Source organism: Phoenix dactylifera, unplaced genomic scaffold (genome assembly GCF_009389715.1).
Source record: "Phoenix dactylifera cultivar Barhee BC4 unplaced genomic scaffold, palm_55x_up_171113_PBpolish2nd_filt_p 000665F, whole genome shotgun sequence".
NCBI classification, from domain to species: domain Eukaryota; kingdom Viridiplantae; phylum Streptophyta; class Magnoliopsida; order Arecales; family Arecaceae; genus Phoenix; species Phoenix dactylifera.
In genome coordinates, this window is record NW_024068052.1 from 122,013 (window position 1) to 135,098 (window position 13,086).

The 13,086-nt window shown below is 39.8% G+C and overlaps 1 protein-coding gene across 1 annotated transcript; it reads right to left on the reverse strand.

Annotated features, from left to right (window-relative positions):
• Positions 1-5,112: 5,112 nt before the first annotated feature.
• On the reverse strand, positions 5,113-12,928 carry LOC120106853 (NAC transcription factor NAM-B2-like). The gene is made up of 3 exons (XM_039119955.1): positions 12,769-12,928; positions 12,365-12,648; positions 5,113-5,430 (listed from the first exon to the last, which is right to left on the reverse strand). Exons 1-3 carry the CDS (start codon positions 12,926-12,928, stop codon positions 5,113-5,115), a joined length of 762 nt encoding a protein of 253 aa, XP_038975883.1.
• Between the last annotated feature and the right edge of the window lie 158 nt (positions 12,929-13,086).

The window sequence follows — 13,086 nt, forward strand, 5'->3', positions numbered from 1 at the left end:
ATGTAGATGGAAATGATGCCTATACTTCTTCTTCCGCATTGCATGGAATTTGAGCACCATCATAGCAAGTGTTGAAGCCATAAGAAGTCGATGTACTAGCTGCCTGTACTTCTTCTCTGTTGAATTGACTTTGATGATCACATAGCGAGTGCTGAAGCTATAGAAAGTAGATGAAAATGATGCATGCACTTGTTCTTCTACATTGCATGAAATTTGAGTACCACCATAGCAAGTGTTGAAGCTATAGGAAATAGATGTACTAGCTATTTGTACTTCTTCTCTGTTGAATTGAGTTTGATGATCCCCATAGCGAGTACTGAAGCTATAGGAAGTAAATAGAAATGATGCATGCACTTTTTCTCCATTACATAGAATTTAAGCACCATCGTAGCAAGGGTTGAATCCATAGGAAGTAGATACGTCAGTTGCTTGCACTTTTGCTCCTCCACTGAGTCAAACTTCATCATCACCGAAGCAAGCGAAGCTATAGAAAGTAGATATACTAGCTGCCTATACTTCTTCTCCGTTGAATGAAGTTTGATGATCACCATAGCAAGTGCTGAAGCTATAGAAAGTAGACGAAAAAGATGCCTACACTTCTTCTCCATTGCATGAAATTTGAGCACCACCATAGCAAGTGTTGAAGCTATAAAAAGTAGATGTACTAGTTGCGTGTACTTTTTGTTTGTTAAATTAAGTTTGATGATCACCATAGCGAGTATTGAAGCTATAGAAAGTAGATAGAAATGATGCCTGCACTTCTTCTTCTCCATTGCATGAAACTTGAGCACCACCATAACAAGTGTTGAAGCTATAGAAAATAGATGTACTAGCTGCCTGTACTTCTTCTCTATTGAGTTGAGTTTGATGATTACCATAGCGAGTGCTGAAGCTATAGAAAGTAGATAGAAATAATGCCTGCACTTCTTCTCCATTGCATGGAATTTGAGCACCACCATAGCAAGTGTTGAATCTATAGAAAGTAGATACGTCAGCTGCTTGCACTTTTTCTCCTCCACTGAGTCGAACTTCATCATCACCGAAGCAAGCGAAGCTGTAGGAAGTAGATGTACCAGCTGCCTATACTTTTTTCTGTAGAATCGAGTTTGATGATCACCATAGCAAGTGTTGAAGCTATAGGAAGTAGACGTAAAAGATGTCTACACTTCTTCTTCTCCATTGCATTGAATTTGAGCACCACCATAGGAAGTGTTGAAGCTATAGAAAGTAAATGTACTAGCTGCCTGTACTTTTTTTCTATTGAGTTGAGTTTGATGATCACTATAGCGAGTGCTGAAGCTATAGGAAGTAGATGAAAATGATGCCTACACTTCTTCTTCTCCATTGAATGAAATTTGAGCACCACTATAGCAAGTGTTGAAGCTATAGGAAATAGATGTACTAGTTGTCTGTACTTCTTCTCTGTTGAATTGAGTTTGATGATCACCATAGCGAGTGTTGAAGCTTTAAAAAGTAAATGGAAATGATGCCTGCACTTCTTCTCCATTGCATGAAATTTGAGCACCACCATAGCAAGCATTGAAGCCATAGAAAGTAGAAGTACTAGCTACCTGTACTTCTCTGTTGAATTGAGTTTGATGATCACCATAGCGAGTGCTGAAGCTATAGAAAGTAGATGAAAATGATGCATGCACTTCTTCTTCTCTATTGCATGGAATTTGAGCACCACCATAGCAAGTGTTGAATCCATAGAAAGTAGATATATCAGCTGCTTGCACTTTTTCTCCTCCACTGAGTCAAACTTCATCATCATCGAAGCAAGTGAACCTATAGAAAGTAGATGTACTAGCTGCCTGTACATCTACTCTGTTGAATGGAGTTTGATGATCACCATAGCAAGTGCTGAAGTTATAGAAAGTAGATGAAAAAGATGCATGCACTTCTTCTTCTCCATTACATGGAATTTGAGCACCACCATAGCAAGTGTTGAATCCATAGGAAGTAGATACATCAACTGCTTGCACTTTTCTCCCTCCACTAAGTAGAATTTGATCATCACCAAAGCAAGTGTTGAATCCATACGAAGTAGATACATCAACTGCTTGCACTTTTCTCCCTTCACTAAGTAGAATTTGATCATCACCAAAGCAAGCGAAGTTATAGGAAGTAGATGCACCATCAGCTAGCCATGATTCAAATTTGCACTTACCAATACCCTCCTCCTGTTGGTCCTGGCTATCAGGCTCCTTCTATTCTGCTTCATTGTCTTCTTCACTGTAATCATCACTGGCCTCATCATCCTCAGCTATATTCTCTTTATAATAGATCTCGCACAACACCCAATCACTTCCCTACAAAAGAATTAATATGCAAGCAGAATGGCATATGAATAAGATGAAAAAAAGAACATATCGAAAAAATAAAGATTTGTGATTTGTGATTTGTGATTTGTTTGTTTCTGGACAGTAATATCATTGAATTCTTTGCATAACTCAGTTAACATGTTGCAGTGCCCATATTGATTAGTTGTATATGAATATTACCATTGCATGCCATATGGTGTTGTCTACAAGCATGCATCATGTGTAAGAGAAAATAAAAGCAATACCAAATAGGCTCTTAATTATTATTGAAAGCACATATTTGTTGTTATCTTCTTAGTAAATTTAATATTATTAGAATACGATATTTTTATTTGAGAACTCATTGTCAAGAAAACAAAGATGGAGTGGTGTCACGTAGTACCAAAAGAAGGCTAGAGATCTATCCTACCTGGTTTGCAGTTGGCTGATGCTGCTTGGATTCCTTGGAAAGACGATACTCTATCATCATCCAACCAGTCTTCTTAGACCTGCCGTTGCCCTCATAGTAGGTCAAGGTTTTATATACCCCACCAGTGTATTGTCCACCACTCGTAAGAACTGGCTTGTCTCTGGTGCTGCAAATCCAGTGGCCTCCATTCTTGACCTCGCGATCTCTATGCTTTTTGTTCTTGAACCTCTTATCCAACTAGGTGAAGAAGTATCTACTCTTTATCCTCCTAATTGGAAAACGCTCTGCAAAGGATCAAGATTCAAGATCCTGCTTTCATCATTTGAAAAGAAGTATATGAAAATGATGCCAGCACTTTTTCTTCTCCATTGCATGGAATTTGAGCACCACCATAGCAAGTATTGAATCTATAGGAAGTAGATACGTCAGCTGCTTGCACTTTTTCTCCTCCACTGAGTCAAACTTCATCATCACCGAAGCAAGCAAAGCTGTAGGAAGTAGATGTACTAGCTGCCTGTACTTTTTTCTCTTTTGAATGGAGTTTGATGATCACCATAGCAAGTATTGAAGCTATAGAAAGTAGATAGAAAAGATGCCTATACTTCTTCTTCTCCATTGCATTGAATTTGAGCACCACCATAGCAAGTGTTGAAGCTATAGAAAGTAGATGTACTAGCTGTCTATACTTCTTCTCTGTTGAATTGAGTTTGATGATCACCATAGCAAGTGCTGAAGCTATAGGAAGTAGATAGAAATGATGCATGCACTTCTTCTTCTTCATTGCATGAAATTTGAGCACCACCATAGCAAGTGTTGAATCCATAAGAAGTAGATACGTCAGCTGCTTGCACTTTTTCTCTCCACTGAGTCGAGCTTCATTATTACCGAAGCAAGCGAAGCTGTAGGAAGTAGACGTACTAGTTGTCTGTACTTCTTCTCTGTTGAATAGAGTTTGATAATCACCATAGCAAGTGTTGAAGTTATAGGAAGTAGACGAAAAAGATGCCTACACTTCTTCTCCATTGCATAGAATTTGAGCACCACCATAGCAAGTGTTGAAGCTCTAGAAAGTAGATGTACTAGCTGCCTGTACTTTTTTTCTGTTGAATTGAGTTTGATGATCACTATAGCGAGTGCTAAAGCTATAGGAAGTAGATGGAAATGATGCTTGCACTTATTCTTCTCCATTGCATGAAATTTGAACACCACCATAGCAAGTATTAAAGCTATAGAAAGTAGATGTACTAGCTGCCTGTACTTCTTTTCTGTTAAATTGAGTTTGATGATCACCATAGCGAGTGCTAAAGCTATAAAAAGTAGATGAAAATGATGCATGCACTTCTTCTTCTCCATTGCATGGAATTTGAGCACCACCATAGCAAGTTTTGCATCCATAGAAAGTAGATACGTCAGGTGTTTGCACTTTTCCTCCTCCACTGAGTCGAACTTCATCATCACCGAAGCAAGTGAAGCTGTTGGAAGTAGATGTACTAGCTGCCTATGCTTGTTCTCTGTTGTATGGAGTTTCATGATCACCATAGCAAGTGCTGAAGTTATAGGAAGTAGATGAAAAAGATGTCTACACTTCTTTTCCATTGCATGGAATTTGAGTACCACCATAGCAAGTATTGAATCCATAGAAAGTAGATACATCAACTGCTTGCACTATTCCTCCTCCAGTAAGTGGAATTTGTTCATCACCAAAGCAAGCGAAGCTATAGGAAGTAGATGCACCATCAACTAGCCATGGTTCAAATTTGCACTTGCCAATACCCTCCTCCTACTAGTCCCGACCATCAAGCTCCTCCTATTCTGCTTCATTGTTTTCTTCATTGTAATCATCACTGGCCTCATCATCCTCAGCTGTATTCCCTTTATAATGGATCTCGCACAGCACCCAATCACTTCCTTACAAAAGAATTAATCTGCAAGAAGAATGGCATATGAATAAGATGAAAAAAGAACATATAGAAAAAAACAAAGATTTGTGATTTGTGATTTGTTTGTTTCTGGACAATGATATCATTGAATGCTTTGCATAATTTAGTTAGCATGTTGTAGTGCCCATATTGATTAGTTGTATATGAATATTACCATTGCATGCTATATCACTACAGGAAAAATAAGATTTTCCAACGCTTTTTTTCTGACGCTAGGGGAAGCGTCGGAAAATTTTGGTTTAGCGCCAAATTGTGCCGACGCTTCTAAAAAGCGTCTGTAGAGCTTTGGAATCGACGACGCTTTTTAAGTGTTGTGGAAAACGGGACCTTCAACGACGCTTATGGAGGCCAAAACCATCTCAAAACCTATCCCCATCTCAAACCTCTCGATGCCCTAGCTCCTATATCCTCTCCTCTCCTCCTCCCTCCGGTGCCGACATCAATCCACCGCCTCCACCGTCTCTTGAATCTGAGCCACAAATCCAAGCCACTCTCCTCTCCTCCTCCCTCCGGTGCCGATATCAATCCACAGCCTCCCCCGTCTCTTGGATTTGAGCCACGAATCCAAGCTACTCTCCTCTCCTCCTCTCTCTAGCGCCGACATCAATCCACCGCCTCCCCCGTCTCTTGTCCTCTCCAGCGCCGAGCGACGTCTGATGCCAACCTCCTCTCCTGCTCCCTCCTCTCCGACGCCGAACGACCGTCTGCATTCCTCCCTCCTCTGCGGCGCCGACCGGCCGACCCCATCTCCCTCCACCTGAGAAAGAGATAAATTTTTCTTTCATGCAAAAGATACAAATCCTATCCTAGGTGGAGATGTGATAGATTTTAAGCCATTTCTTTGATGAAACAGCATAATTAAACTTGAAGCTAATATACAACATGATTAAACTTGTACCATGAACTGCTACAATCCATCAATGCAATTTAGGATCATAACATCACAAATACCTTGTCTTGTAAACCTAGAATTTAAACCTAGGATCACAAATACATCACTAGGGAGAGAGGGGGTCAGGTGATCAAGGAGAGAGAGAGAGAGAGAGAGACCTTAGTCTGGGATTTAAATACATCACTAGGGCATCTATGAATGTGGATTCTATCAAACTACATCCTTTTGAATTTATGATGTTATGTTTACTTTCAGCAGAATAAACCCTATCAGTAGTCTATGATGATATGAATTTCCATGAAAATGCTAAACAAACTGTGTAAAGCCCACTGCATTTTGCTTTCATATATGTCAAGTACATAAATACCACTAGATTTTACTAGTACAGGCATGAATATCAGTCTTTTTCCTGTAGATTACCAGACATGTAAAACAGGACTTACATAAGTCATGACTCAAAAATGTTTTCACACTTCTGGCTGTTCAACAATGGATGAAATAGGATGCTTGCCTCTGCAGTGCGGAATGAACTTACCACTCCTATTACTGATGGAAGCCAGCCTTTGTACAGAGCACGAAAGCCTTCCTCCCGTGTGCTATTTAACAGTGATGCAGACTTAATGTAGTTAAATTGGGAATCCTACTTTCCTATTTTAAAAGCATGTTTTACAATCCCCAATAGCCATACCACCAGGAGTCAAAGAAACTATAAGAGACAGCATGTGGCAAGGATCTTTAATCCTCTAGGAGACATCTTAGGGATATAAGGCCTATAAGAGGCCAGACATTACAGCTTTGCAAGGTTTTCAAAGTCAGAGAACCCATTGTCTAGAAGTGTAATATCTCATTTGTTTATCTTCAAACAAATGTCACAAATTAATATGGAACTGGTAAATTTTTCGAGGTTGATACATACTCAGTATATGCCTTTTAATGTTCTGCTAATTGATGAACTGAATACTACAAGTTTGGTTAGGACGGATGTTGAATGAGCCACTTAAGTTTCTTAATGGTAAGAAAAAAATTACTTCCATACATTGAATTAATGAGCAATTCATTTAGATTTTATTTATTATTTAACTAATATTGCTTCATTTTGTGCATACTAGGTAACAACATGCCGCGAGTAAAACGATTCAGAGATATTGAGTTTCAGCACACATCTGTGGGATCTTCTTCCAATCAGTTCCTGCGGTCCCAGCAGCCCGACGAGCCCCAGCAACACGAGTCTCATTCTCAGTACGAGTCTCAGTCTGAGCACGTGCCACCTGCTGATTGTCTAGACATGGATGACATGCACATCTAGGGTAATTGATTTACATTTTATATATTAATTTTTCTTACAATTCATGGATATTTTATTTTATTTTTATAGATGGACTGGGGAGAGTGAGGAGGACACGAGGACCCACTCGAGCACGGAACGTGTGGAGCCTACATGAGGATGAGAAGATCGTCGTCCAATGCAATGAACTATGGCAGCCTATCAAGAGGGCTGCAAGCATTTTATCGATTTTTTTAGGATCGATTGCGCGGAAGGGTTAGTTGTGTCCGCTCAACTATATGAAATAGAATGAAATGCTTCCTTCATATAAGGTTGAGCTTCTTAAAGTTATTGAGGTAAAAAATTGAATTTGCTTACTATCACATTTTATTTTTTGATTTATCATTGTTATAACATTCTTGACTTTGGTATAGAAAAAGTTTGTCCTTCCTGCAAATAGCCATGATTGGGCGCTGAAGTCCGTCAACCGCAAATGGAAAGAATATAAGGTGAAGCTAAAGGCGGACTGGAAGCACGAGGGCATGACTGAAGAGGATGTCGCCCGTGTTTGTCCTTCTGATGTAATCCCTCATCAGTGGAGAGAGCTTGTCCACTACTGCTTTTCAGAGAAAGCTCAGGTTGTGTATATTTTTTCAATACCTTAGATTGTATTTACTAATAATATAGATTACAAATTTATGCATTAAATATATTATATTGTTTATTCTTTTTTGAGAAGACATATTCTAACATCGGTAGAGTTGCACAAGCCTCTCAGTCTGTTTCTCATACTTCAGGCTCGATGAGTTATGCTAGGCATAGAGCTGAATTCGTAAGTTCTTTTGAAACTCTTTGTGTGAAGACCAGCCCATAAGACAGTGAGCTAATGGGCCAAGCCCAACATGGCCGGCCCATTTGGAGACCCAGAGGCGGTGATCGCCAGCTGAGGCGGTTACAACCGCCTGACAGCCACGATCACCACCATTTTTCTCTCCCACACCAGGGCTATAAGAACCTAGGAATTTTTCTCAGAGATGCTTCAGCCCTCACCCTCTCACTGCCTCTCATTCCCTTCTCCTTCTGTGCAAAGGAGCTGGATCGGGAGCGACGGAGGAGGAGACAACCCAGCTCGTCACAGCAATTGAGCCGCCGGAGGAGATAAAGTATCTTGCCGGAAAGGCTTCACAGCCTCGGAGCTAGGTAAGCCCATAAACTAGTGTAGCTATGAAATAACAAAACAGAGGTAGAAGGAAATAAAACAAAAGAGAAATGGAAGAAGAGAAGGAAGAAGATGAGGAGGAGGGAAGGGGGAGATTCAACCTGCAGTGTTCGGCCTTTGAGCCGGCCACGGTCATGACCCCGGCTGTCGATGGCTGAAGACCCTTCTCCTCCCAATCATCTCCTTCCCTTAGTGGCCAAACCGTACCTAGCATTCCATGGATCCGGCCGCAATACATCCTTAAACCACCGTGGAGGCCCTTCCTCTTCCCTTTCCTCTCGGTAGGTGACCTCAAGCTCCATTTCTTCCACCGAGGAAGGAGGGGAAGAGGAGAGGTCAAGGAGGGGAAGAAGAGAGAGTCCGGTGATGGTGGCCCTAGACTGGGTAGCCGAAGACCTCGGAGAGGATGGATCGTGATGATCCGAGGCCCTCCGTGCTCTCGACGGTGCCGAGTCTCCACCTCCCCCACTGGAGATGGAGGAGAGGAGCGGCCAGCCTGGCTGCAGGACCGCGGTCCCCGCAGGCGCCGTCGGCTTCGGGCGGCCTCCATCCCGAGAGCTCCGCCCGCCTCCTTGCCTCATGGGAGGAGAGAAGAAGAAGAGGGGGAGGAGATCGGGATGGAAAATGGAAGAAGAAGGCGGAGAAAATGGGTTTAGATCGGGAAGTAGAAGGAAGAAAAGAAAGAAAAAAAAGAAAAGAAAAAAAAAGAAGAAAAGAAAAGAAAAGAAAAAGAAGAAAAGAAGGAAAAGAAAAGAAGAAAATAAAATAAAATAAAATAAAAATGCTGTGGGCCGCAATGGGCCTAATTCCGGGATGGGCTTCAAATAGATTTGGATTTAGAAGCCGGAAGCCGGGCTGGGTCCTGGTCCGAGCCCAATAATTTTTAACCCAGAATTAACTGAACCAGTATACAATTGACCAAAGCCTGAACCATTAATTGGGTCAGATCTGAACCAGTATGCAATTGACTCAGACTTGAACCAGTAATTGGGTCAGATCTGAGCCAGAATGCAAATGGGCCCAGACCTGAACCAGAGGGCAATTTGGTCTAAACCAGAAGTGGAATTGGCTCAGACCTGAACCACAAGCTGGATTAGACCTGAACCAGAAGCTGAATCAGACTTGAGCCAGAAATGGAATCAAATCCGAACCAGAAATTAGCTTAGACCAGAACCAGAAATTGAATTGGACCATGGGCCTGAACTAGAAATTGAATTAAGCTATGAACCCGAAAATGAAATTGAGTCCTAAGAATGGGCTATAAATGACTTTAAGATTATAAATAGAAATGTGCAAGTGACATGTAATTTAATGATCTTGTTAGGTATTGGAGAATTGGCATTTGGTGAGCAAATTAAGGTAAGTAACCTGTCTTAATCTTATTATGGATCATGTATCACGTTTTATAAGATGAAAAAGTATTATTTATGCAATTGGAATTATGTATAAGAATTGTGGAAAAAGTACCTGATATAATCTTATGTTTCATCAAATACTTGTGATTACTCGATTATGAAATTGTATATGATTATTTATGTTTTCACAAAATTAGGATCAAGCATGTGTTAGCAAATAGTTGCATGATTTTGGATACATAGCATCCATCATGATTATTATTATTATATTATGTACACATGATTATGATGATGTAGAAAGATGCATGGAAAAATAAAGTTTTCAGCATGATCATGAGTTTTATTAGCATGATGCCATTATTCACTTTCCAATGGATCTATGAGAAAAGATTTATGAAAAGCATGATATGTTTTAAGAACTCTCAGATCGCTATATATGACCCCCGCCAGTGGGTAACAGTAACTAGGCATATGACCCCCGCCAGTGGGTAAAAGTAACTTGGCTTTACGACCCCCGCCAGTGGGTAATAGTAACTGGAAGATGACCCTGCAGTGGTAAAGGCCTTGCCGTGGGAATAAGAGCGGCCATAGCTACACTACCATCTGAGAGTATGAATTTCAAAGTATGGAATAATGGCAAAAGTTTTTATGATGCATATATGGCAAAAGTTTTTATGATGCATATATGGCAAAAGTTTTTATGATGCATATATGGCAAAAGTTTTTATGATGCATAAATGGCAAAAGTTTTATGATGCATAATCATATTTATGAAGTTGCATGAATGGATATGCATAATTTTATAACTAGTTTGATTATGGCAAAGATTTGATTATATGAAATATTTACTTTATTACAAGCACAGATTTCAAAGCATGAATAATAATAGTACATATTTCAAAGCATGAATAATGATAAGTATGGATTTCAAAGCAAGAGTAATGATGAGTACGGATTTTAAAGCAGGGAATAAAGACAAAAGGTTTACGTCTGGTTTGATTTGGAAAATGCTTTCTTTATTACAACTGTTTGTTATTCAAATAGTACATTGGCATACAAAAATATTATGCTTGATCTGATAAGATTATGCATTGTTACTTACTGAGCTTTATAGCTCACGCCCATTTATTTATGTTCTTACAGATGAATAGGAGATGCTAGGAACAAGGAGCGTGACATGCCTCAGGGTTATGAGAATAATAAAATATTAAATGATGATATTGTTTTTAGAAGCTATGTATGGATTTTAATACCTGAACATAGTTGTTTAGTAATTGAAGTTTTAAAGAGGCTGCGTGTTATTGTATGCTTAACTTGGCAATAGCACGGCCGTGTCATGATCCGAATTCGGGGCGTGACACTTTGAAACTATTTTAAATTGTTCTATCATATAGCATGTATCATGATAACTAGCTTGTCAATATACTTTTTGTTATAGATGGATGATAATGGAAGGGAGCCTGGTAAGGTGGAGTTTTATAAGATGACTCACACCCATCGAGATAACAGTTTTGTTCAGGAGGAGTCAAGAAATATAGTTGTATGTATTCATTAACTATATTTTTATTAGTTCTATTATTGGCATACATTAATATGACTTTTTCTTTTGAGAGATATAGGACAGGGGCTACATCTCTTATTTCAGAGCGCGTCGGGGAGTCATCATCATCCGACGCGACCAGTCATGTCGAAGCTCAGGTGCTCGTTGAATTATTGGGCCCGAAGCGATATGGTCGAGTGAGGGGTTATTGTGTTGGAGTTACCCCCACTCAGTTGTCTGCAGTGGGCATGTATACAAGAAATGCTGGAGAAGGTAGTAACAATACCGAAGTTAGTAGACTTCGGGCAACAATTAAAGATATGAAGGATCGCCATCAGGCAGAGTTGGCGGAGCTGAAGCAGAACCAACAAACTTTGCAGCCTCAGCTTGAACATATTTCATCTATGTTACAGCGATTTCTCCCTCCTCAGGTAAATAACTATATGTATTTGATAACTTTACATAATTATCACTTATTTTGCATGAGTCAATGATTTTCATATTCCAAACTTCTAAAGTTTCTCTTTTTTTTTTTGTAGATTTCTGATACTTCAACAGCTCGTAGAGATGATGATGGTGCTGAATCCGGTCCCTGATATTTTTTAGACTGTTATTTAAGGACTTTTATATGTATCTTTTTTATATTTTTTAAAGTGCATTGTAATTCTAAACTTATTATGTAAATTAATCATATATGACAATATGAATGTTTCGAATGATTTGAATGTTTGTGTTGATGTAAATGTAATGTAGGTTCATATTGCTATAATGTGATTTATGATATGCATTTGTTTTGCTAATATTTTTTTTAAAAAAAAATTCTACTCTCGATGCTTTAAAGCGTCGTTAAAAACATGTTTGGCACGTTTTCGCCGACGCTTTAAAGCATCAGTAAAAGCCCAAGCTGGCATGCTTTCGCCGACGCTTTAAACGCGTCGGAAAAAACCCCAACCACTACGCAAGCATTAGTTTATGCCAACGCTTATAAGCGCTGGAACAAAATGTACGCCGACGCTTTAAAAAGCATCAGGAAATCTTAGGTTTTGCCGATGCTTTCCTCTTGCATCAGAAAAAAAATTTTTCACTCGGATATCGCCGACACTTTTGCGGCGCTTAGCATAATGTCGGTGGGGTTTTTACCGACGCTAATTAGCATCGGGAATGGCTATAAAAAACGCCGGTAAAACCTATTATTACTGTAGTGTATGGTGTTGTTTACATGCATGTGTCATGTATAAGTGAAAACAAAAGCAATACCAAATAGGCTCTTAATTATTATTGAAATCACATATTTGTTATTATCCTCTTAGTAAATTTAAGGTTATTAGAATACGATATTTTCATTTGAGAACTTGTTGTCAAGAAAACAAAGATGGAGTGGTGACAGGTAGTACCAAAGGAAGGCATGAGATCAATCCTACCTGATTTGCAGTTGGCTGATGCTGCTTGGATTCCTTGGAAAGACGATACTCTATCATGATCCAACCAGTCTTCTTAGACCTGCCGTTGCCCTCATAGTAGGTCAAGGTTTTATATACCCCACCAGTGTATTGTCCACCATTCGTAAGAACTGGCTTGTCTCCGGTGCTGCAAATCCAGTGGCCTCCATTCTTGGCCTTGCGATCTCTATACTTTTTTGTCTTGGACCTCTTATCCAACTTGGTGAAGAAGTATCTACTCTTTATCCTCTTAACTGGAAAACGCTCTACCAAGAATCAAGATTCAAGATCCTGCTTTCATTGTTTGAAAAGAAAAAACAAAGAAAGAATTGAAAGCAAGCAAGAAGTATATCTTGGCTAATAAGAGAAGAGAGAATAGGAGTTACTATGGAGGACTGCTGGCTGGTGCTTGTAGAACTCGACTTCCTTGATGATGTTGGTGGGAAGGGGATTGCCGGAGTCCTTTCCTTTCAGGTACTTCTCGATGAGTTCCTCCTTGGTGGAAATAAACCTATACCCTGGGGCAAACCTCTCCTCCTCTCCCATATCAGTCTTTCTGTTAATCTGGGCTCCAAGATTGTTCCGATCCCGAACAGAGAAATGTCTCTGTGAATAGAAGGAGAAGAATAAAGAGGAGAAGAAGAAGTAGAAGAACACGGAAGGCTGCCAGTGCTGGTGTACGTGGGAGTTAACAAGTGGAAGGC

Bases quoted from the DNA above. Each gene is read 5' to 3' on its own strand.
- LOC120106853 (XM_039119955.1), bottom strand. From the start codon at position 12,928: ATGGGAGAGGAGGAGAGGTTTGCCCCAGGGTATAGGTTTATTTCCACC. The intron at 12,649-12,768 runs GTAACTCCTATT...GATTCTTGGTAG, and splicing joins CCAGCCAGCAGTCCTCCATA to AGCGTTTTCCAGTTAAGAGG. The intron at 5,431-12,364 runs GTAGGATTGATC...TCTCTTTCTCAG, and splicing joins ATCAGCCAACTGCAAATCAG to GTGGAGGGAGATGGGGTCGG.